Source organism: Camelina sativa, chromosome 19 (genome assembly GCF_030686135.1).
Source record: "Camelina sativa cultivar CO46 ecotype springtype chromosome 19, ASM3068613v1".
NCBI lineage: Eukaryota > Viridiplantae > Streptophyta > Magnoliopsida > Brassicales > Brassicaceae > Camelina > Camelina sativa.
Window position 1 is genome coordinate 5,308,081 of NC_141898.1, and position 25,490 is coordinate 5,333,570.

The following is a 25,490-nucleotide window of genomic DNA, read 5'->3' on the forward strand; positions in this document are numbered from 1 at the left end:
TTGAAAATACCTTACTTTTTCTTATCTAATTTACCAACTCAATGAAAATATCTTTAAATTGAATAGATGAAAAAATAAAATAATAATCGAAATAGATGAATTAATTTATGAAACTTAGCTGTAAAGTATTATGACATGTTACAATACTAATAGGAACCATTATAACGATACTAAATAAATTTTGTTTATCATACAAATTAGGGTATGTATGTTAATGACGGTTTAATCAAAAAATCTAATAAACTTTGGTTTTAGATATTATTAATATTAAATTATTAACTGATAGTGCAAGATTTTTTTCCCGAAAGACGGAGGAGAGTAAATTAAACAAAGGCACCACGACCCTTGCCGTATCTTTGAATTTCTGATGGCGGCTCCGGAGGATGAATCTTCCGCTCACTCTCAATCATCCTCTGCCACCGAGGCGGCTCCTACGCCTCCTCCTTCCTCTTCCCCTTCTTCCGTCGGGGATCATTACCTCGCTAAGTGTATCCTCCGCCCTAGCGTCGTTCTCCAGGTTGCTTATGGCTACTTCCGCTCCCGTTCCTCCCGCGACATAGTTTTCGGCAAGGTCTTAGTTCATCCTTCTTCTTCCACTGATCTCTACCTTTTTTTTTGTATGGATTTGGATTCTGATTTGTTTCGTGGGTAATTGTTAAACATATACTCTCATTTAGGGATTGGGATTTTGATATGCGACTCGAGTATCTGCACTTGTTTCAATTTTTTTAGCTGTTTTCTTTGTTGAGGGCTTTGTAGTTGCGTCAGGATGTTATAAAAAGGTTTTGCAAAATTTTGTTTCAAATAGATGTATAGTTTGTAGAGCAGAGATCCAGTGAGAAAAGCTTATGTATTTAGTGCGTGCTAATGGTATGTTAAGTTTTGTTGCTTTATCAGTAACTAGAATGTATATTTTTTTTTTTTTCTCTTACCAGGAGACATGCATAGAATTGGTGATTATTGGTGAAGATGGTATTGTTGAATCGGTGTGTGAACAGAATGTCTTTGGAACAATTAAGGATTTGGCTGTCATACCTCAGAGTAATAAACTATATTCAAATAGTTTTCAGGTAAGCATTTTTACTTTTAGCCACGAAATAATCTATTTTTCTGATCAGGTATTTTACTTTTTTCAAATGGGTAACGACCGAGCTCTTGTTTTAGTGATAGGATATCTATGTGATTAGTTATGTTAACCATCTGTTATCTTTTTGTAGATGGGAAAAGACCTTCTCGCTGTTCTTTCTGATTCTGGAAAGCTGTCATTTCTCTCATTTAGCAATGAAATGCACAGGTTTCTTTCTCGTGTACTCTTATTTATCCCGCAAACCTAATGTTACCATGCTCATTTACTGCTGTCTGGTGTATAGGTTCTCGCCCATACAACATGTTCAACTTTCAAGTCCAGGTAACTCAAGGATTCAACTTGGAAGAATGCTCACAATAGATTCCAGGCACGTTTTCATTAACCATGATTTTTTTACTTCATTATCCTATTGATGACGTAGATATTACTTTTCCTGTATATTTTGGCCACTGCCCTTGTACTCACTCTTGGATTTTTTAGGAAATTGAATTGGGGGGTTCATGTTTTTTAGCCACACCTTACTGCTAAAGCTAACATTTTGTATCTTGAATAGCAACGAGTAATTTTGACTCCTGTAATGCATTCTGCAGTGGTCTCTTTCTTGCTGTCAGTGCGTATCATGATCGTTTTGATCTGTTTTCCCTCTCAACATCGTCTATGGGTGATATTATTCATAAGGTATTGATTTCTGCCACCAACTTCGCTATTTTTTTGTAACTTTAGTAGACAGCAGGGTTACCTTTAGTTGTGTGTCATGAGTGATATTGAAAGATATATTTAATGTCTTTAATTTAGAGGATTTCTTATCCTTCTGAAGACGGAGGAGGGAATGGCAGTTCTGTACAAGCAATATCTGGTACTATTTGGAGCATGTGTTTCATTTCTAAAGATTTTCATGAATCCAAGGAGTATGATCCTGTTCTTGCCATTGTTACAAATAGGTATGAATATGTTCAGTTTGAAAAGCTCTGTTCTCAGTTATTGTGCTTGCTTCATGAGAGTGTCTGTCATCCCAGGGTTACTTACAGTATTTTTTCTGATTGTATAGGAAAGGGTCTCTCATGAATGAGCTGGTTTTGTTTAGATGGAATGTCAAAGAGGAATCCATGTCTATAATATCAGAATATGTTGAACCTGGGGCTCTGGCACATAGTATTGTCGAAGTTCCTCGCTCCTGTGGATTTGCCTTTCTCTTTAGGGTTGGTGATGCGCTCTTAATGGATCTTAGAGATCCTCAAAACCCTTGCTGTCTGTTTAGGACATCCTTAGATCTTGTTCCCGCTTCATTAGTGGAAGAGCATTTTGTTGAAGAGTCGTGTCGAGTACAAGATGGTGACGATGAGGGTCTTTTTAATGTTGCTGCATGTGCTTTGTTAGAGCTCAGGGATTATGATCCCATGTTCATAGATTCTGAAAGTGACATTGGGAAGTTGAGTTCTAAGCATGTCTCTTCATGGACTTGGGAGCCGGAAAATAATCTTAACCCTCGGATGATTATTTGCTTAGATGATGGTGAACTTTTCATGTTTGAACTCATATATGAGGATGATGGGGTTAAAGTAAATCTATCAGAATGTTTATACAAAGGTTTCCCATGCAAGGAAATTTTATGGGTCGAAGGTGGGTTCTTGGCTACGTTTGCGGAAATGGCAGATGGAACGGTTTTCAAATTGGGAACTGAAAAGCTACATTGGATGAGTTCCATACAAAATATTGCTCCGATCTTGGATTTTTCGGTTATGGATGACCAGAATGAGAAACGAGACCAAATATTTGCTTGCTGTGGTGTAACCCCTGAAGGCTCTTTGAGAATTATTCGTAGTGGCATTAATGTAGAAAAACTTCTGAAAACCGCGCCCGTTTATCAAGGAATAACTGGTACTTGGACTGTTAAAATGAAGCTTACCGATGTATACCATTCATTTCTTGTTTTGTCATTTGTTGAGGAGACCAGGGTTTTATCAGTTGGATTAAGTTTTAAAGATGTCACTGATTCAGTTGGTTTCCAGTCTGATGTTTGTACCTTGGCATGTGGGCTTGTTGCTGATGGTTTGTTGGTTCAGATTCACCAAGATGCAATAAGGCTGTGCATGCCCACCACGGATGCTCATTCTGATGGTATTCCTGTTTCTTTACCATTTTTCTCGTCGTGGTTTCCAGAAAATGTCAGTATCAGCTTGGGTGCAGTTGGTCAAAATTTGATAGTTGTCTCTACGTCTAACCCTTGTTTCTTGTCTATTCTTGGGATCAAATCACTATCATCTCAGTGCTGTGAAATCTACGAAATTCAGCGAGTAACATTGCAGTATGAAGTTTCCTGCATCTCAGTTCCTCAAAAACATATTGGAAAGAAGAGATCCCGTGCTTCTTCCTTGGATAATAGTTGCAAAGCTGCGATTCCTTCTGGTATGGAACAAGGCTATACGTTTGTGATTGGCACACATAAGCCTTCTGTTGAGGTCCTCTCCTTCTCAGAAGATGGTGTTGGTGTACGAGTCCTTGCTTCTGGGTTGGTATCGCTAACAAATACAATGGGAACTGTTATTAGTGGATGCATTCCTCAAGATGTAAGACTCGTGTTAGTTGATCAACTTTATGTCCTTTCTGGGTTGAGAAATGGGATGCTGCTCCGTTTTGAATGGCCTCCTTTTTCACATTCATCCGGGTTTAATTATCCAGATTATTTTAGTTACTCCAAAGAAGAGATGGACATTGTTGTGGGGAAAAAAGACAATTTACCCATCAACCTTCTGTTAATTGCCACCCGACGCATTGGCATCACACCTGTTTTCTTGGTTCCATTCAGTGATTCACTGGATTCAGACATAATAGCTCTTAGTGATAGGCCATGGTTGTTACAAACAGCTCGACAAAGCCTTTCATATACTTCCATCTCATTCCAACCTTCTACTCATGCAACTCCTGTATGTTCGTCTGAATGCCCTCAAGGAATTCTTTTTGTTTCAGAGAACTGTTTACATCTGGTAAGTATTCTATTTTACAAATTTTAACTTCAGGTTTCCACGGACCATTTTGTTAGGCTTTGGAAAAATATATGCAATTCCATTGATCAGTGGTCAATGTTTTGATATGGTTTACCTGAAAATAGTTATCAACTGTATTTGCTAATTGCTTGCATCTATAATTTCGTAGTCTTATACAGGATAGACAGTTGTGGGAATATGTTGGAGCTATTATTTGGGTCTGGCTATGATCGCCTGATGTATATGCTTCTTTTGTAGGTGGAGATGGTGCACAGCGAGCGGCTTAATGCGCAAAAGTTTCACCTTGGAGGCACCCCGCGAAAGGTTATCTACCATAGTGAAAGCAAACTATTGATTGTGATGAGAACAGATCTGTATGATACGTGTACGTCTGATATATGCTGTGTGGACCCGCTCAGTGGGTCAATCTTATCATCTTACAAGCTCAAACCTGGAGAAGCTGGAAAGTCAATGGAGCTTGTACGTGTGGGAAATGAGCATGTCCTTGTGGTTGGGACGAGTTTGTCTTCTGGTCCTGCTATACTACCCAGTGGTGAAGCCGAAAGGTTGGAATTCTGGTTCTTAGCCACTTTTTAACTTGACCTTGTAGTGAAAGTGGTGACTGATGTAAGACCCAATTTGTACTGACTGTGTGTCTACCTTTGAATGCCTTTTTACAGTACAAAAGGACGATTAATCATTCTCTGCTTAGAACACACTCAAAACTCGGATAGTGGCTCAATGACAATTTGTTCAAAGGCTGGTTCGTCTTCCCAACGTACATCACCTTTTCGTGATGTTGTGGGATACCCAACAGAACAATTATCAAACAGTAGTCTTTGTAGCAGTCCAGATGATAACAGCTATGATGGAATCAAACTTGATGAAGCTGAAACATGGCAGTTCAGATTGGCCTCTGCAACCACTTGGCCGGGTATGGTACTTGCAATCTGTCCATACCTTGATCATTACTTCCTCGCATCTGCTGGCAATGCTGTAAGCCTCACTTTGATTATCTATAGTTTTGTGCCAATTGTTTAACATGTTAATCTGCTAACAAAGACTATGGTCTTCAATAGTTCTATGTATGTGGTTTTCCGAACGATAGTCCTGAGAGAATGAAGAGGTTTGCGGTCGGAAGGACTCGTTTTATGATAACATCTCTGCGCACATACTTCACTAGAATTGTCGTTGGTGATTGCCGTGATGGTGTTCTATTTTATTCTTATCATGAGGTTTGTTCTGTTGTCACTAATGAATATTACTTTCTGTTGTTTCTTTCTTATATGTCTTCTGATTTCTTTGCCTACTTGATTTTGGCTAAAAATGTTTGAGATTTTTTTTTTTCCATGTTACTGAAGGACTCGAAGAAACTTCACCAAATATATTGTGATCCAGCGCAGAGGTTAGTTGCTGACTGCTTTCTAATGGATGCCAATTCTGTTGCTGTATCTGATCGCAAGGGAAGTATAGCAATCTTGTCTTGCAAAGATCATGCAGACTTTGGTAAGAAGCGCTTAGCCTTTTCTCATGAAGCTCAGATATTACTCTCTTTTCACTCTTCCATTTCTCAAGTTTAGCTTTTATCGAACAATGTTCACTACAATTTAAAAAGTGTGATCTAGTAGATTATAGATACTAGATTTATTAGTGTCCAAATAGTACTTGCTGTATCAGCCAGTCGGCAAACCCCCAGCCGATCGTGATGATCACAGTTGGAGGAGTATGCAATATTGTTTAATATGCTGCAGAACATGTAGCTTAGTTCAGATGTCAAAGATGGAAGTACCAACGTCATTTAAATTGATTGCTTGATAGTAGGACTAAATTTAGTATCTAGTCTTGGCTGATCTTCCTTGTTCTTACGAATCTTTTAGGTGCTATAAAACAAACCTGTTATAGAGGCTAATTTTTATGATTCGTAAGTATTTGCTAACTGAAAATACCTTGTGATGATCCAGAATATTCAAGTCCGGAGTCCAACCTGAATCTAAACTGTGCTTATTACATGGGCGAGATTGCCATGGCTATCAAAAAGGTAAATCCTAGACTTGCAGCGAGCATTACACTTTATAATAATTGAAAAGGCTAATTCTGCTATCTTAATTGCTTTCTGTTCACGCAGTGGTTAACCAATATATATATATATATAGATGTCAATTCTTTTCTGCTTGGCCCCGCCTTCTTAACAGGGTTGCAACATCTATAAACTTCCAGCTGATGATGGACTGCAGAGTTATGGTCTTAGTAAAAGTATTGGCACAGCTGATGACACTATCATAGCAGGCACGCTATTGGGAAGTATATTTGTATTTGCTCCTATTACAAGGTATGATTTGAATATCTGACTGTAAGACATTGCTAGTTTATGGCATAAGTAATACGTAGTTTTGAAAATATATTGCCTTGACCTTATTTTCCACCAAATAGAGGCTTTTTTTGTCTTGTGTAATACTTAGTTACCCTTAAACTTGCACCAGAAAATTCTGTTTGTGCTTATTTTCCTTGGTAAGTTCAATGACTGATCACCAATTTCTGTAGTGAGGAATATGAGCTCTTAGAAGCTGTCCAAGCGAAGCTCGGGATCCATCCGCTTACTGCTCCTGTTCTTGGTAATGATCATAAGGAGTTCCGAGGTCGAGAGAATCCGGTTAGTGAACCAGTAAAGTTCTAATTTTCTATATGTGAGAATAATATTATGTCTAAGAGCCGAGTTCACACTTCAATGTTTGCATTCGGTGGGACTTTAAATGTTTGTGTCTGTGGGCACGAAAAGAGTGCTAAAAAGCTAACTCTTATCTATTATTGCTAGTATGATACGTAACTTTTCACTTGTTGCAGTACCAAGCAACAAAGATATTGGATGGTGACATGCTTGCTCAGTTCTTGGAGCTTACAAATAGACAGCAAGAGTCAGTTTTATCGACACCTCCGCCATCACCAAGTACATCAAAAGCAAGTTCAAAACAACGTTCTTCTCCGCCTCTCATGCTACACCAAGTTGTGCAGTTGCTTGAGCGTGTCCATTACGCTTTACACTAGGTCATCCTCTTTGCAGCCTGCTTTCTTACCGAGGCTTGCAATTAAAGGGTGGCAGTTCTACGATTAACGAAAACTCACTAATTTGATCTGGTGCGTAAATGAGTCGAAAATCTTTTTAGCTGGAATCTATATATGGAATTTTTAAATTAATTGGTAAAGAAGCAGTGAATATTGAATATTGAATGTTTACAAGCTTATCGACATAGGATGCAAAGAGTTGGAAATACCCAGTCTCAGGAGTGAGGACCTGCCTTGTGTACTTGAGGGCAACAAGTCTAACGACCAATCCTCTTTCTCCCTGCAACATTTTGTAGGGGAGGATACTTCCCCTGTGTACAGAAGTTGATGAGTGAAGTGGGTTTTCTAGTGCATAGGACTCGGTTTCATTGTGTATATAATGACGAATTACCAAATAATTCTCCATCTCTGTAATTTGGTATAAAACTACGATTTCTACTGTGCAAGTGAACAAATTTTGAAACTGGCGTTGCAGATAAATGGGGAATTCAATAGATGTAAAAGTAACTAAGAGAATCCCTATATTTAATCTATATAATAATAAGTAATAACAATCTGAATAAATGCCAACAATAGTTGCAATTTTTAGTTGTATTTTTTTGTTAAATAATTTTTCTATATAATAACAATCTGAATAAATGTTAACAATGGTTGCACTTTTTCGTCATACTTTTTTTTTTTTTTGACAACAGCTTACAAGATCAGCTCAAATGAGCCAATTAGTAGGAAAAACGTTTACATAGATAGTTTGTTGCGACTCTGCTCTAGCACGACGTGCCAACTTGTCTGCCATACCATTCTGTGAACGGGGGATCAAGACTAAAGAGAATGACAGGAATTCTCCCTTATCTATCTCAATCTCGTCTAAATATGTTCTGAAAGCGGGCCATTCGGAAGGCGAAGACACCATCTTCACCAGGTCAGAATAGTCCGTGAGAAAAACGACATTCTCATTATCCGCTCCAATTCATTGTCCAAATAAGAGCTTCCACTTCTGCATGGAGAGGTGACAAACAACGGCGAATGTTAGATGCACCCATAGTAGGAGATTCCCTCTCAGGGGAAATGCAATACCAACTTGTGCTAGTGAATTGGTCGGCACTACCAACCTCGGTGGGTTTTCGTCGTACTTTTTCGTTAAATAATTTTTAATATTTCTTTTTTAAAAAATGTCTATTGCATATGTTCATTGTAAAAATGTGTCCTTTACAAGTAAAAAAAATCATATGGTTGTTTCTGTTCATTTTAGAATTGTGTCTTTTCACCATATCTTACTTAAAACTTTTTGTTCTAATAGTTATATTTATGTTATGTCTTTTGAACTGTATCTTCTTAGATAACCAACAAATCATTGTTCGCTAACACAAATTTCTATTTCATGTTGAATCTAAATAATATGAATTTTAATATTCAATATCTAACATTATTCTATAATCTAAGTAAAGATTTTAGAAACGATAACAGTAATATAGAAATTTAATTAACTGTAAAGTTGCGTTTATTTATAGTAACTCTTTGTAAAATATGTGTTTTTTTAAGATTGAACTATTTAATATTTTATTTTTAGAAGTATATTTTTATTATAATTATTGGTTATATTAAAATTAATTTATTAGAAAACTGCATTTACTTATTATAATCATTCATTTGATATTCTCACTTAGGATCACTTCTTCATGATATTTGTTTATGAGTAATAGAAATATCAATAACTATTATGATGCTTGTTATTCTTTAAATATTTTTTTATAAAATATTTTATACTTATAATATATACAAAAGATTTGATAAGATAGCTCGATTCATTATGACTTTTTATTTAATATTTTTTAACTTAGAGTTGAATCTTTTTCTAAAATATATATTTTTTTTTCACAACTGTGTTTTTGTTTTTATTATTCAGCCAAATAGTCTAGCCAATATTTTACATGCAAAGAAATAGATAAGTCCACTAAAACAAAAAGGCAAAGCCCAACAAGAGAACCTAAACAGAAGGAAAGCTTTTGATACAACACAAAGGGCACGTGGCTATTGTAAAACGGGGTTGGAAGACACGTGGGAAGTGAAGGAGGTCGGAAAATCTCCGATCACCGGAAGTTGTTATGTCGCCAGAAAGCTTGAAGTCGATCGATCTCAATCGTCGCCCAACAGTGTAAACGATACCACCGATGTCGGAAAGATAGCCAACCACACGCCACCGTAAAGATGAAAACAGTGCTGGACGATAAACCGGACATCTTCTCTATAGAAGCAGGAGAATCATACTCACTGGATACAATCCAGCAAAACAAGAACGATTGAACTTTCTCTCTCTAAATGATACGAGAGAGAAGAGAGAAAGTTCCGATCGTTTTTTTTAAAATATTTTTTATTATAAGTTTATTTTGATGGTTGTGTTTTTAAAACTCATAATGATATTTAATAGTTATGCAGTTTTAACCCTAGATCATTTTTAGTTTTATTATTATACATATATTATCAAACTGTTTTATTACTTTCGAACTATTTTATAATATATAATTCTAAAATTTGAAATATAATTTAACAGTCACTACTGGTTTGCAACTCTTACAGCCTTGTTCAAATGGTTGCTTCTCAAAATTTTAGAATTTTACAAAAATTGGGGGTTTGTTACAACAAAATCTCAGGCTAAGGTACTGTCTGCATACTCCATCGCCCTCTGTTTCACGTATTCGACTCTCTCTTCGTCACCTACAGATTTCTCATATTCCAAGTACTTCTTGAACAAGAACTGAGAACACACAACACAAAATAGTTTAGAATCCATAGTAATCAAAAACACTTTATGAAACAGATCTAGAGAACAGGCTGTTTCGCACCTTCATCTTCTTAGGAGGCAAGCTCAAGCTAATGGCTCTCTCGAATAAAGATCTAATTACATCCACTTCTCCCAGCCGGATCTCCTGTACAAGACAAACATGAGATTACAAGTTAGAAATGCTACAAAGATGGCAATGAAACATAAACTTTGGAGAAGCGGAATAAACAACGAACTTGGTCCAGATATACACTCCACAAGTCTGTTCTTTTCGGGTATTCCCTAAGAACGCCTTCAAATAGTGATCTCCCTCTATCCGCAACTCCACATTTGAACTCAAGGATAGCAGTCTGTGATATGAACTTAATGTGCTTATGGCGTGGAAGACATAGCAAGGCACGATTCACAACGGATTGAATGCCTTCCTCGTTTTGTTTTAGAGAACTTTGTATTTTCCTTGACCAAATCTACAAAATAAACCCGTCAAATACAATTGGTTAGAGTGACGAGCCAAGCCTTGCTTTGAGAAGATAAAGATCAAACAGCATGTACCTTGCAAGATTGCTTGAACTTCTTAATCATCTCATCAAGCAGCTTATCAGCCAATTTATGTTGCTCTGTTCTCTCATACACGCCCAAGAGTGCAAGGTAAACTTTTTTGGGGTCACAGTATTGACGGGCCCTCTCAAACACTTTCTTAACAGCTTCCTGGAGATGAGAAAAAAAACGAGGGTTAAGTAGTAAGTAGCAATATATAGCCTATTACTGGTAACATCTAAAAAGCGTTTGCAGGCGTCTTCTATCTACCTCTGGAGGACTTCCATGTTCATTTTCCAAATTGAAGTAAGCAACCCATATGTTTAGCCTTTCTTCTTCCTCACGGATATTTATAGTCCTCAAAGCCCTTCAGTAGAAATTAAGTATAAGACAAGATAAGCAAAATGAATAACACACTTAAACTTAAATGCTTGACCAAGAAGATTTAGATCCAGACTGTTATATGATTATGTAATATTTATAGGTCCCAAAAAACAGTTTCTGCCCTAAACCTGTATCAGTTAGTATCCCCTTGAATGATACAGAGTAGTTAGGAACAAGTACCTCTCAGCAATTGACCTGGCTTTCTCAATATCAGCCAAGCTGAGCATGAACGCCATATATTTTATCCAGACAAAGCTGCTGTTTGGAGAGCTTCTAACCAATTTCTCAAACTCATCAGCACTCTCAGGTGCATGATTCTCCAGCAATCTTCCTTCAGCAGCTTGTATTTTTTTCTCTCTACACAAGTAGATTTTCTCAACGTGAGTTGAAACCAAATATATATAGCATCTTGGTTTTTTAGTGAGGAACTAAAGAAATAGCCTTATTGAGGAAGTAAAGAATTAGCCAACCTTTCCTCCCTGTCTTTTTGCTTTTCCCTTCTCTTGCTCTTTTCATCTTTATCAGCTCCCTGTAGTTTTCCATGATTCTGACCGTTGTCAATGTCCGTCTCCTCAATGTCATCAAGGTCAACCTCAAGCGGAGGGATAGAAGCCCTTGACTCTACTTGAGCAAGAACCACAGAGGTTCCACTATGTTTTCCAGCGCTTGTTTCCTGGAACCCAAAATCACTGACTGCTACAAGTACTCCTGACTTCGGATCATTGATTGGATCACATTCCATGCTTGTTTCATTAGCATTCTCTTCAGAAGGTGGCTGTGCGTCGACATCATCACCACTCATAAGATAAGAACTCTTCATGCTGAGCGATATACGTTGCTTTTCCTCGTCAAGCTAGAGCAAACGCCAAAATGAAAAGGAACATTACTAAATATTCCATAGTAACAGAGATCACAAAAAACTATGTTCAAGTTAATTTCCCAGATAATAGTTACTGGGGTCCTAGCATAAGGCTAAGAGGAAACTATTTATGACAAAAGCCCACCTACCTTCAAAATTTTTGCGGTGACGCTCTCTCCGGCCTTATATCTAGCTTGTATATTCTCGATACCATCATCGGAAAGCTGTGTTTTGTGACATAATCCATCCTACAACAAAACAAAAGGTAGACAGCAATGAAATAATTATTGCCAGTCTGGTTACTCTACTAGGATGATTTGAAGCAGCATACAGTTTGGAAATAACAGATTTTAAGGAATACACAAAACTAGATCTTTACCATGCCAGTTTGACCAATGGTAATGAATAAGCCATAGGGCTCCACACGTTTGATTCTCCCAGAAATCATATCTCCAACGTGGAGTTTCTTCAAGTCATAAGACTCAGATTTTGGCTGCCCACCAGCATTTATTGTCTTCAAAGTGACTTCTATCCGCTTAGATAAAGGCTCCACATTTAAAACCCTACAATGTATATTGGTAAGAGAATAACATAAAGTATATTATAAAATATCTATTTGACAGGAAGTCTGCATTACCTGCCAGTTACAAGTTTTCCTACTGGGAATTCCTTTTCGGGATCCTTAACAAAACTATCACATAGATTGGAAAGTAGAACTTTTGCCTCGACTGTCCTTGAAAGTATAATAAAACAACCTTTCGACATTGTATTTTTGACATAACCCTGTGAAAGTTCGATGTTAACATAAGTTCTACCATGAAAGTAATAGATTGCAAAGTCATAGTTATTAAGCCAAAAATACCTGGACGCCCATATCAGGAGAAAGATCTTCAATCCTCGCGAAACGCTTGCAAACATTGTCACTGCAAATCATAAGGTTAATACGTTAATTAGAAACACTTTGGATAAAAAATTTACAAACATGCAAATTTCAAGTTCAACTAAAGTCAATACAGAGAGGAAATCCCATTAATATTCCATACAAAATTGAAAACTGACGAAACAGCCATGAATTGAAAGGCTGATGATGAGCTTTTACCAGCACTTTATTTAAACTCAAACAGATATAACCCATAATAAAAGCAACAGAGACAGTAATGCGTGTTATAGGCAAAAAAAATTACTTATTACTACAATCTTCTGAGAGATGGTCAGAACTCATGCCATCTAGTGATTTCCGTAATGAGAGTTCAATTTGCCAAGTCCCTTTACTAGAACTGCTGATTTCTAAGACCTTGCATTTCACAAACTGGCCTTCACGGAAACCATCTAATGGATTGGGGACCCATGAATCATTGATTTCAGTAAAATGAACTCTCCCAAATACATAAGGACCTATTTGCACACGAATTCCACCAACACCAGGAAGTATCTTAGAAATTCTTCCACCCAGAATGTCTCCTTCATGAATAAAAAGAGTACCATCATCACAAGGAATGCTACTGTCTAGTTTATCCATTTTGCTGCCTACACCATTGGCGATGCTTTTGTGGATATCAGGTAGTGGACGCTGAACCAACCGTAATGTTTTTTTCTCTTTATTGTACGTCAAAGCATAACCTGAAACAGCTTTACCAATCGGAAAACGCCTTTCAAACTCCTCAAGTTCATGAGCTTCGGATGCCGTGTCTAAAATGAACAAGCGTGCCGTCACGTTGCGAGATATTGCTAACCAAACCCATTCCTTATCCACTTTGTAGACATATCCACTGACACATTGTCCAGCAGAAAATTCAAGTTGTTCACTCTCTTGTATACCTTTCAACTCACTGGAATCTGCTTAAATTGCAACAACAAAAAAGAAAGACGCGGAGACAATATTATTGCCTTGTGCGAGCAAAAACTTCGTATGTAATTTTTTCACACAAGCATACTTGTGACACAAATGCATTATAAACATTGGTTATTGGTTTTTTTCTCGCAAACATAATAGCTAGCAAGGGCATCTTAAATAAGACAAATTAAGTAGAACACATTTATTTACACTATCCAAATGTTGCAATCTTTGCTAGAATAGACTACCAAAAGAATTAATATTTTAAACCCTAAGGGCATGTGATTGTTCTGCAATATATATTCTAATCTGAGTCAATGGTCTAGGTAAAAAATTTCAATTCTCTTTGGATTACCTCTAAGGATTGCAGGCTTTACAGAGAGCTCCCAAAGTTGACTCTTCTTAATATCAGTATGACACGGTTTTGCAACAACCCTTGCAGACACTGATTGCCCGACTCTGAATTTGGCAAAAGGTTCTTCACTTGTACTAACATCATTTACCTATTCAACCAAGATTTGAGACGTATAAGCAAAATCTTAGTCCACCAAGTATTAAAGAACGAGTATTACAATCTAAAATGATAATGGTAAGCAACACAAGAATCACCTCAGTTATATGGATTCTTCCTCGGAAACTGTGGCCAAAGTTTACTCTAAGTTCAAAAGGCTTTATTTCAGTAATCTGAAAAGTATAAGTATATTAGTACGAGGCAGCAGAAGGTATTGTGGCATAAACGCAACTAAAATATATCTACTGTCGAAGACAACGTTGGTAGTGGCCAACCAAATTTTTTTTCTTATGGTGTACCTTCCCAAGAACAGGATAATTCATATAAGATCTTTCAGTTTTGCTATGTCTAGTTTCAAAGTAATTCCTCCATAGATAATATCTACATTCTGCTGATGTTACAATTTCTACTGCAACAAAGAAAGAAAGACTTAAGAAGAAAGGGCGATAGTAACCTCAGCGTGGACAACAGAACCAACTTCACAGCTGGATTTCTTCTTTGCCTTCTTAGAACGGGAAGTCTCAGAAGTCCCGGAAACAGAGTCAAGAAGTAAAAGCAACCTCCCAGAGGATAAAGGGTTTTGCACAGCCTCAACAGAAGCAACAACACTGCCCATAGAAAATTAATCAAAAATTTAGCTACCATTTTTAAGTAACTACACCAGTAAGGATAGCTATATATATATTGCCAATAATAGGTACATTGAGTAGATAAAATATCAACTGCCACTGTAAGTAAATACAAATTCACATTTTTTTAGTTTAATCAGGCACGAGATTGGTAACAAAATGGATGAATAGCACGCTCACCTTTGTCCAGTGGAAAATTGTTTCACTGGCAACTTCTGTGTGTTATAGTCTGATACTGATGCATATCCTATAGTGTAATCATGCTCTGGAATCGACAAAACCTGGAAAACAAGGGCAACTCTGAGTAACATGCACTAATTATTAACTTAATGCAATTATATACTTACCAAGTTTTGCTCCTTCACAATATCTATGCACTAATTATTAACTTAATGCAATTATATACTTACCAAGTATTGCTCCTTCACAATCTCTACAACAGCACTGACCCTCTGGTGGACTTCAAGTTCCTTGGAGATTCCTCTTTTACGTTTCTGAAGCAAAATAAGATATAACTTGTCATAAGGCAGCTAAGATCAGCGTCACCATCCACTGTAGCCTAATTTGGACTTATGTGAATTACGAAGTACATGCAAGAAAACTTGATAAAACAAAACTTGGCCAGAGTATATATATCATCTTAGAGTGAAACCTTTTTTGATTGACTGTTGGAGACCTCCTTATTTAAGTTGTTTATGAGCTCAGGCCTCAAAGACAAATCGACTAGTCTCTCTGCCCTAGAAAGATCAAGAACAACTGCAGTGACAACAGACCCGGGTACCAAAGTAGCTCCACCCACTACAAAAATAAGCCATAATGCATCAGACAAAGATTATGTACAGATGTGTTTATCAAATACAAATACAATACATATGAAACTGAACCTAGAAACAGATTCTTTTGTCATACAAAATGACTTACTATGATGCTGAGGTATAAAACCAAGGACGTTATTAATATTTTTAAAATTCACCACCACACCCAGATCATTTTGTTCCTGTATGGTTCCCTTCATCAAACCCCCAATGGAGAATTTCTCAACCCAGCTACACTCACTTTTAGTAATATCAGATGACTGCAGGTCTAATATCTGGACATATAAACAGTAACAGTTTAGAACAAAATCCTTCTTAAAAAATCACATGCGAAATTCCCTGACACGAGCTCAAAAAAAATGCAATATATAGTTTCATTAATTTTTTTAGGCCAACAAAATAAAAGGTACGTCACAAGAACACCACCTTCTCATCCATGAGGAAGTACTCTTGGACAAAAGAAGCATCTACAGATGCGCAAGATGACTGTTTCAATGAAAGAGTTATCCTACTTTTTTCTTGATTGACCTGAAAAACATTTTAAATGATCAAGACCTTATAACATCTTCAACAAAATGAATATAAGGCCCTGAGTCAGCGTTCACATACATCAACTATATTAGCCCGAACCGATTGTCCAACAAAGAAGGATTCTGACAGATCTGCCCTGGGTTCGTCAATTGCCTTGAAAAAGAAAAACCAACAAATTTCAAGAAACAAAATATGCCAACAAACATTTGACAGAAAATGTATAGTAAAAAGCAATCCACCTTGCTTCTTGGGGCGAAACCAGTCAGACGACCAAGAAAACGGACAAAGCAGCCATTTTCAATCAAGTTACAAACATAACCCTGTATATGATCATCAAAAATAAATGTGAGTTTATTAACGAATTCATCCACACAGAAACTACTATTTAAAAGAGGCAACTACTCACATGAACCACTGAGTTTGGCTGGAGCTGGTTAAATTCCGAAGGAAGCTCTTCAGCTAACTTTATAAGAGAATATTTTGAAGAGAGGGCCAAGTTGTTGCCGTCAATGTCTACATTAAACAAAAAATATTACTCCCTATAATAAGCACGTATCATCAACCACTAAAATAGTTAAATTGCAAAATCATCTCTGCCTTCCTGGAACTAGATGGGTCAATTTGATTAGTTTTAGATACTATACAATGAGAGATGACGCTGAATTAACAATCACTAGGGGAAAGAACTACTCTCATAAAAAGGTTTTTCTCTCTCCGATCCATCAGCATCCACAGAGAGGTAAATAAAAAATCTACCATTGTGAAGTTTAGACAGTCTACCTCCTTTAAATATGTGAAGGATATATACATGAAGAATTTGCAAGAATATTAATAAACATACCTAGTACCAGCAGCTTATCAAGCTCATATCCAGGTCTTAAAAGTGACCTCATTAATTGTGCTTGCTCTACATCACAAAGAGCAACTCAGAAACAGATGAATAAAAGCAAAACCCAAAATGAACGCTTGTGTGGGTGAAAACACATACCATGATGATCAGCTAAATGTTCAGCAGAAATTGTACCCTTGAGAACTCCTTTGGATTTAACACGGACAATGACTGCCTGACTAGTTATACTATCAATTATCCCAGATACAATGCTACCTAACTTGATTGAATCGTCTTCAGAAACACTGTCACAAATGATTTACACAAATGTGAGCAACATAATTTAATGATATTAAGGCAGCCTTAATGGCAAGATGATTATCAGATTAAAAAGTAAAACCTTGCTGGCTTTATCATCAAACTAAGGGTGATCCTTCGAGAACCATGAGCCGCACTGGTTACTCTACATTTGACAACCTCTCCGACATGAAACACGGAATCTGGATCACTTCCAGGCTCTAAACCAAGTTCAAATCTGCTTAATTAAAGTCAGTATAGCATATTAGTTTAAGACCATCAAAATAGAAAAACTTAACCAAAGCCTTTATGATGGGAAAAAATCCTATGTACTATATCACAGAATAAAGAATCCAGAACTGAAAATATAACTTTATCATCAGAGCAGTTGACAATGTTGGTTCAGTTCCCCATGTAGGGAAACAGTAGTTGAATTACAACAAAAGAGAGTAGCAATGACCTGGGAACAAATCCTTGCACTCCATTATAAAAGCGAACAAAGCATCCATGCTTTTCAATCTTTGTTATCCAGCCATGCGTCACTAGACCTTCAGTTGCATCAGTGTAAGAACCCAAAATTGGAAGTTTCGACTTCACCTGAAAAGAATAAACATTTCATCTTTACTGCATGAGAACAGAGTTAAAACGGTAACAACCAGAGTTGTTAATAGCAATAAAGTTTATCCACTCCTGACCTCCAAAACAGATACAAGTTTGAGACTAAATTCCCTCTATATATTTTCATCTATAGACAAGTGAAAATGCTTGATAAAGAAAAAACTTATATTCCATTTCCAACCATTTTTAAAACTTGATAAAGTGAAACCTAGAATCAGCAGATGAAAATAAAATAAGAAATTATATTAAAACGAGATGCAATTATCGCATATATCATAGAAATTATTTGGAAAGTTATAAGCGTCATCTAAACCAACAAAACTAGAAATCAAGGAATATGAAAATAAGCTAACAAAGTCAGATCCATTATCGTAAGAAAACTTACAAGAGTTTTTTTGTAGGTAACAGTTATTCTCTTTGACTTGCAGCCAAGCACACGGAATACTAATTCAGCTCCAACCTGGAAAAGAACATCATTCAAAGCTTATGCATGCTCAACAATATTGAAAATTAATCATGTACGATCAATGTAACATTGTAACCAACCTTGAATTTTTTCCTCGGCTTCGTAACTTCAAACTCAGACATATGCCGAAGTGGGCACATCGCTTTGAGACCACCGGGAAATTGCACAATGGCACCAAATGAATCAACAGATATGACTTTGGCCTTTGTCACCATACCAGGCTTGACATCTGAGTGGGAGAAAACTGGACCTTCAAAGGCGCTTTCCTGCTCAATTTAAAAACAACATGAAAAGAAAGAAACAAACAATTGTAAAACAGGAACAAAAACATACACGCACGATGGAGAGAGGTATAAACGTATGATTATGGAACAAACTACTGCCTGTTGGCAATTAGATTGAGGTTGAAATGAATAACTGGAACTAAAGAGCTATCTATTAGCACGCCTGGCAGAAAAAATACCTTTAGAGTCCCTATGGCCAACCCCTCCATCTGCTTAAGGCCGAGTATTCGAACACGGATGTGATTTCCTTCCTTATACTTCTTTTCCAGTTTCTTTACTTCATCTCCTGCGGCATCATATGTCTGCAATTACGGTAAATCTCAGGTTAACAAAGGACATCATAAGCTTAATCTTTTCAAAAATGAGAATAGCCCATTGGACATACGCTAACGTATGCTGGAGTTGATGCAGGCTTAGAAGGAAGTTCCAGAAGAAGGCCTGATTTATCAATACGAACTACTTTTGCTTCGTCGAATATGCCGCCGCTAGAAACATGCTGTAAAGAACCAATACAAATTTTACAAAAGTATTTTTTAGAAAAGAGCAAAGGCGATGAATCAATACAGGTACATCCACGACCACCAAACAGAGATCAATGCTGTCTAAGGTATCAGAGGCGATGAATCAAAATTGTAAGATAGTGGATGGTCATTCTATTCAAGCTTAAGTACGCAAAGGCTGTGGTAATAATCGTCGATCTAAGAAATACTGATGTTATATAATCACTGACCCTTTATTTAAACCTTAAGAGGTAGCTGTCAAACCAAATTTTCTCAGTCATTATATCTTAGTGGAAGCAAACGGAATAAGTAACTTACCAACGGAGGAGCCTTGTTACAAACAAGATGAGGGTTCAATGTTAAACCAACAGCTCTAGATGATGGATCGATAAACAATATTCTAGCATTAACCTGAAAAACATAAGGAGCATTTTATGCAAGTTAATCAAACGTAAAAAAATAAATCTTTCACTAAAGCATATAAAGCAAACTTTCAACAGTAGAGCGAAAGAAATTATTGCAGAATAAAGAGTGTTTAAGCGATATACCAGAACTATAGTAATCAAAGAAATCAAGCTGTGTTAAACATACAAACAGAAGGAATGTATGCATTAAGTACCAGTACTCAACATTCAGAACAATGAGATATATAACTTTGTACCTACAGCGTTAGGTACAAATCCGAATACAGTTTGATCTTAGACAACTGCTTTGAACAAGCCTCCTTTCAACTTAGGACATATAGAATTTGAATCTTGTTCAGTTTGGATTTATTAGATGTATGATATGATTCAAAGTCAATTTTCTAGCCAAAGACGATAGACCCTTAATTTTAATGATTTTCTTATACTGTTTTTGTTTGATTTGATTTGATTTAACCGAACTCAACACCCCTTACCTAGAATCCTTGCAAATAAGCACAAAAATTCTAACTACAGAAAAACAAACATGGAGGTGGGACTACAAGATCTGCAAACTATGATGAGATATATAATAGAAACACGGCATATCGAAAAATCAGAAAAGAGAGACACCAAAATGCATACCGTCTTATTCTGACTATACTCATCCTTCCAGCTTTTGTTAGACAATGGATTTTTTAGATGGAAGAGATCAACCTGCACATTCGATGAAAAACGTAACTCACATGTGTCAACAAGATTTTGGGTTAAACATGAAAGAGACAGTTCCATTTCAGGTAATAATGTACAAGATCAGGATCATTAGTAACTTACCGTTCCGTTAAAGTAAGTAAGAAAATCGAACAGTATCCCATTCTCAAGAACTGATTGCACACGAGCATTAATCATCATGCCGGGGATGAGAAGATCAAAGGACATGCCATTAAGATCCTTGGTCTGCAAAATGGTATTCATGTGGTTAAGGTTGTGTAAATTTAGGAACATTGACCCTGTATTTTTCAAAGGAATGTTCAAGGCATACCAGACACTTTGCCACTGAATCTGGGTCAGAATTAAGACGAATAATTTTACGTTCTCTATCGATCTTTGTAACCACACCCTGAATAAGCTGCCCAGTCTTCATTCCTGACTTCTGGTTTCCTGGAATATTCAGAAAAAGGTAAATGAAATTTTAAGAAGTCAGAAGCAGAACCAGAAAGCCAGAAAGTTCGTAAGAAAGATCAAAGGCATCAACAAGGTCTTTGAAAATGAATATGAGATTAGGATCCTCTAAAGTGTTTCCCTTAGTTGGACATAAATAACCAACTTTATCATAATGAATGATAATAGATAAACTGAATACCATTCCCCTGATGAAATCAAGTTCAAAGTGAGAAAAAGAGCTAAGAGGCCAGTGTAGTAGGTCAACCCAGTTTCTTACCATCATCGCATATTTCGATAAATCCTGTGATAGAAGGTAATCCAAAGTGAAGTATATAACCATGGTCTTCGACGCTTTTCACATTGGCAGAGAAAACCTGAACAAGCATTATGGAAATAAGATAAAATTAATTATTTTCAAAGAACACATATCAGCAATTAAAAACTGAGTTGTAGAGTACGACCCCAGTTCATTTGATACAAAATATATAGCTTAATTTATCAAAACCAACTAGCATATGCAACTTAATAAATAAAGTCTAAGCTCGATCCGACATGAACTCTCTCAACTCCTTTTGGCCCTTTGAATTGCTTTGGCTATGCCAATACACTTAAAATAAAAGTACCCGCAAATACATATGAATATCTTCAACAAAGGCAGAGCTCCCAAGTAGTACATAATTGTGAAATTAAAGGAAAGTGAACCATGTATTGACATACCATCCCTAGTTGAAAAGAATCAAAACTGAATCCCTTGTGCAATAAAGAAAGTCGCAATGAAAGCCATATTTTTCTTTTGCCCGCCTCCTTCGTATCATCATCTAATTGCAATACAATGCAGGGAACAAGCTGACCCACTGAAAAAATGTCTCCAAGGAGTTCATTTTCATCGTCCTGGTTTACAAAAAGAGGACCAACTCTGATTAGATTACAGAAAAGATAACGGAAAGTGGTCAAGATGACCATCGTACAACAAACACAGGCATTTATAGCCTATATCATTTACCTCAATCCCAAGATCTGTAAAATCTGACGCCTCACTTGCGCGGACTAATCCACGTAATCCTCCTGGAAGACTAATTACAATATCCTTCTGGTTTACTTCAGTAACAACTCCCCAAAGCTTCATTCCAGGGGAAATATTCTGAACATATATTTGCATAAACATCAGAAAGGAAAAGTAGAGATATGATCTGCTTAAGAAAAACTTCTAGGAGACATCATGCGTAAGTAGCAAAATGACATAGGAGGGAGCATAAACTGAAGAATGCACATGTGTTTAACACGCGTAAAACAGGCATGAGCAACTGATGTTAGAACTAGCGTCAGAGGACATTGATTCAGAAACTTAGTCACTGTAATTTAATGATACATCTACGGATCAGTATCTTGACTCAATCTAGGTTGAGGTAGTTTTCCAACAATGTTGATCAAACCATTAATTCTGAGGTTTATTCGTATGTACACTAACAATAGGTCTCTTAGCCAATTCTGACTAAAAAGAATCTTTTAGTGTCATCATGGTGGACACAGACATGAACATATAAAACAACTCAAACATATAAGACGGTTATATACCTTAGTGGTAATCTTATTGGCATATCTTGGCCTTTTGCCAGTAAGGCCGCCAAAAAGCAATCCCAAATCGTCTGCATCGTTAGGGATTTTCTTTTTTTTAGACTTTCCCCCTTTACTCTTCTTAGAAACACGCTCATCAGCGTCAAACTCAGCATCCACTTCTTCATAAATTTTCTCACGCTCTTTTCTACTCAGAGAACTACCTCCACCTGACAATCAATTAAGCATATAAGCAATTAAGTAACTTCAAGGGGATGCTCAGAACTAAGAGCCATATCATATTTCGGTACCTAACCACATCATAACACCGAGTAAAAGCAAAACAAAATTGAATAGTTGCTTAAATAAAAACAGAAATTAGAAGGAGAAAACAAACCTCGAGGGAAGTCAGGAACATCTTCGAGCTGTAGAGCGGCTTCAGACCTAGCAGCTAAATCTTCCTTCGTCTTCTTAAACGGTTTCTTCGTTGGTTTAAAGGACTTTGTAGAATCGTGACGTTTTCCATTAGCAATTTTCTTCGACGGTACTCCCATATCTCCAATGGCGGACGCGAGAGAGAGTTGGGAGCTCGTTTTTTTTTTTTTGTGTAGGTTTTAAGTTTTTGTAGGGTTTAACATTGACTAATGAAGAAGACGTTTTTGTAGGGTTTTCTGGGAACCGCCTGGTTTGTAATTTTAACCAGAAATTAAAAATTAAGAACCGGTCGATTTGGATTCTAACCCAACAAAAGAAAACGTGATGGGCTTATATGGGCCATTATTGTAGATAAATGAAAAGGCCCATTGTAGAACATTCTCGAATATACACAATCATCTTCTTGTAGAACAATCTCATGTGTGAGAGAGCACCGGCGACGGAACTGCGTTTCTCTTAGTGTTGAATCATCATCAGTCATCAGGTTTTGTTTTCACGATCATATAGTCTTTGCATGTGTTAATCTGCTTCGAACGTTTTCACAAAACTTTATCAACCTGTGTTTCTTATGCTATGAATCTCTTCTTTCGTCCCGTTTTGTTTTTAGGAAACATTTGTTAGATTCGTTTGCATTATCTTCATGCTATTTTGAAGCCTCCTTCTTTGTTCGTCCTGATCATGATTCGTTTTACTTATGCTTTATTTTTTGTATAATTATATATATGTATTCGATTCTTATCATCGCATCTCTTATATTCGTCTCTTTTCGTTTAGTCTTTTTGTTTTAAAAGAGAAAACTTTAGGTACTCTGATCAAAACAAATGTTAATTTAGCTGGAAATTGTCACTATTGTTTTGATTTCTGTGCATGTTTCTCTCCTGAACTTAAATTTTGGTTATTGTCTCCAATTTGAAAACTAAACAAGTTTAGCTCTCTTTTGATGGATTTTGACAGGTTTTTTTAACTTTTAAGTGATAATGGGGAGGAGCTATAGCTATAGTCCTTCACCACCAAGGAGTTATGGTAGAAGTTACAGAAGCCCAAGTCCAGTGGGCTATTACAGAGGAAGGAGTAGAGATCCCCCTACCAGTCTACTGGTTCGCAATCTCCGGCACGACTGTAGGTAATAAAAGACTGATCTACACATTTTCTTTTTTTTTTTCGGTTATCTGTGCATTGCAATTATTTTGGATATGTGTCATTGATTAAGTTCGAAAGAAAGAAGTGTTGGAAGTCTTCATCTTTTGACTTTTTAAAATACTCAAATTTTTGTTTACTATATTTCAGGCAAGATGATCTTCGCAGACCATTTGGGCGGTTTGGTCGTCTCAAGGATGTCTATATACCTCGTAATTATTACACTGGGTGAGTGATTACAACTTCTCACCACTAGTTTCTTTCCGTTTGTATGACTTCTTGTTGTCCTTGCCAGCTAGCCTTTCTGTAAGTGTAAGTCTATTGGTTTATCAAATTTTGGTTGTCTTATTGGAAGTGTTGAAGATGAAGAAGTAGGAAGATGTATGTGCATGAGATCAATGAAGTAATAAGAAATCTATATTCGGTACTACAGAGGGTAAGTGAGTACTGTTGATGATGATTTAATACTTCCGAAGTTGGTTTTTATTTCATTTTGAAGATGCTCTTGTCAAAGTCAAAGTTAGTACAGTGGATTCAATTGATTCGGTTCCCCTGTGTTGGTTGTACTTCTAAGTTTTTCTTGTGGGTTCTAGTTTGAAGTTTCCTTGTCTAAATCTCAAACATCAAATTTGGTTTAGAGGATATGTACTTTTTAGATTTGTAGACCGGATATTTGATGCTATCAACTTGCAGGGAGCCTCGTGGCTTCGGCTTTGTGCAGTACTATGATCCTGCTGATGCTGCAGATGCAAAGTATCATTTAGATGGCTATGTTCTCCTTGGACGTGAAATTACTGTTGTATTCGCAGAGGAGAACAGAAAGAAGCCCTCTGAAATGAGAGAACGATCAAGGTGAGGCTTGAATTTCACCAAGTTAGCCTGTCGATTAACATATTAAATAACTTTATAACTATTCAACTGTTCAATGCTTTCTCTCTGTTTTGGGTTTGTTGAAACAATTGAATTTCAATTTCAGGGGCAGAACATCTACAAGATCTCCTGGCTATTCACGTTCACCTAAACACAGAAGAAGCTATTCGCGTTCACCAAACTCCAGAAGAAGCTTCACGCGTTCACCATATGATGATAGGCGCCATTCAAGGTACTGTGATAGAGATGCTTAATCCCAGTTTCGGTCTTAGGTTTTGATTGTTTTTGTTTGGGGGAAATAGTCTCTAATGTATAACCAAATCTACTATGAGATCGGTTCTAACCCTTAGGGATATGCACATATGATATTGCTTTTGAGCAGATCGGTTTCCCGGGGGGATAGGGAGGGATCATACTCAAGGTCAAGCTCAAGGTCTCGGTATGAATCAAGAAGCAGAAGCCCGAGTCCCGGATACTGAAGGTGACATGCTATGACCTAAGCAGGTGATGATGTAGATGGGGTCTGGTGTTGGTGTTACACTGTGGGAGTTAGTAATATATGAGTAAGTAAGCATTTGTGATTTATTACTCTTTGAGACTGTTGTGGAAGAACAATAAATCATGGTTGGAGCAGAGGAGAAACCATGTGTGTTGTTTGGTTTCATTTCCTTAGCACGTTATGGTAGCTTTTGTATCTAAACGGTTGACATCTATGCTAGTGATTATTATATCCTGTTTTTACCGGAATGAAATAGCGGTTTACTGATTTCGAGTTTTCACGACATTATGAAGAGTGGAATGACTGTATCTGATTCCAAAAACTATTATGGTGAGAATTTTGTTCGCATATCGTTTTTTCCAATAACTGTATTCATGGGCGGAGCTAGGGTAGAAGTATGTGGGTCAATTGACCCTGGTGAAATTA

At 36.9% G+C, this 25,490-nt stretch overlaps 3 protein-coding genes across 7 annotated transcripts; 2 read left to right on the forward strand and 1 right to left on the reverse strand.

Moving 5' to 3' along the window:
- Window positions 1-176: 176 nt before the first annotated feature.
- Window positions 177-7,594, forward strand: LOC104764955 (DNA damage-binding protein 1a). Of its 3 annotated transcripts, none has more exons than XR_015591440.1 (16): window positions 177-571; window positions 936-1,070; window positions 1,218-1,294; window positions 1,371-1,454; window positions 1,678-1,765; window positions 1,883-2,028; window positions 2,136-4,071; window positions 4,330-4,637; window positions 4,752-5,067; window positions 5,151-5,306; window positions 5,433-5,577; window positions 6,033-6,109; window positions 6,264-6,400; window positions 6,613-6,721; window positions 6,913-7,203; window positions 7,307-7,594. XR_015591440.1 is itself a non-coding variant. In XM_087502749.1 (15 exons), the coding sequence occupies exons 1-15, from the start codon at window positions 368-370 to the stop codon at window positions 7,111-7,113; spliced, it is 4,119 nt and encodes a 1,372-aa protein (XP_087358875.1). In that variant the 5' UTR covers window positions 275-367; the 3' UTR covers window positions 7,114-7,291. The 3 variants fall into 3 exon arrangements, 1 of the variants encoding a protein (XP_087358875.1); XR_015591439.1 differs by having other exon boundaries at window positions 266-571; window positions 7,320-7,594; XM_087502749.1 differs by lacking the exon at window positions 7,307-7,594 and having other exon boundaries at window positions 275-571; window positions 6,913-7,291.
- A 2,023-nt stretch (window positions 7,595-9,617) lies between these two features.
- LOC104767461 (rRNA biogenesis protein RRP5) lies at window positions 9,618-22,795 on the reverse strand. 3 transcript variants are annotated; one of them, XR_015591441.1, is made up of 40 exons: window positions 22,521-22,795; window positions 22,145-22,353; window positions 21,573-21,710; window positions 21,287-21,460; window positions 20,847-20,943; window positions 20,448-20,566; window positions 20,240-20,362; window positions 20,051-20,122; window positions 19,323-19,415; window positions 18,890-19,000; window positions 18,684-18,806; window positions 18,301-18,486; window positions 18,140-18,214; window positions 17,597-17,733; window positions 17,240-17,374; window positions 16,999-17,144; window positions 16,852-16,917; window positions 16,417-16,523; window positions 16,250-16,330; window positions 16,089-16,163; window positions 15,906-16,007; window positions 15,586-15,754; window positions 15,317-15,462; window positions 15,075-15,158; window positions 14,845-14,945; window positions 14,490-14,643; window positions 14,134-14,208; window positions 13,880-14,027; window positions 13,173-13,526; window positions 12,553-12,613; window positions 12,328-12,473; window positions 12,070-12,253; window positions 11,840-11,938; window positions 11,302-11,684; window positions 11,012-11,188; window positions 10,718-10,814; window positions 10,463-10,618; window positions 10,147-10,377; window positions 9,972-10,055; window positions 9,618-9,883 (listed from the first exon to the last, which is right to left on the reverse strand). XR_015591441.1 is itself a non-coding variant. In XM_087502750.1 (40 exons), the coding sequence occupies exons 1-40, from the start codon at window positions 22,675-22,677 to the stop codon at window positions 9,776-9,778; spliced, it is 5,781 nt and encodes a 1,926-aa protein (XP_087358876.1). In that variant the 5' UTR covers window positions 22,678-22,795; the 3' UTR covers window positions 9,618-9,775. The 3 variants fall into 3 exon arrangements, 1 of the variants encoding a protein (XP_087358876.1); XM_087502750.1 differs by having other exon boundaries at window positions 12,875-13,526; XR_015591442.1 differs by lacking the exon at window positions 13,173-13,526.
- Window positions 22,796-22,925: 130 nt separating this feature from the next.
- LOC104764956 (serine/arginine-rich SC35-like splicing factor SCL30A) lies at window positions 22,926-25,331 on the forward strand. The gene is made up of 6 exons (XM_087502753.1): window positions 22,926-23,042; window positions 23,513-23,681; window positions 23,846-23,923; window positions 24,389-24,547; window positions 24,672-24,797; window positions 24,948-25,331. Exons 2-6 carry the CDS (start codon window positions 23,536-23,538, stop codon window positions 25,042-25,044), a joined length of 606 nt encoding a protein of 201 aa, XP_087358879.1. The 5' UTR covers window positions 22,926-23,042; window positions 23,513-23,535; the 3' UTR covers window positions 25,045-25,331.
- Window positions 25,332-25,490: the final 159 nt, after the last annotated feature.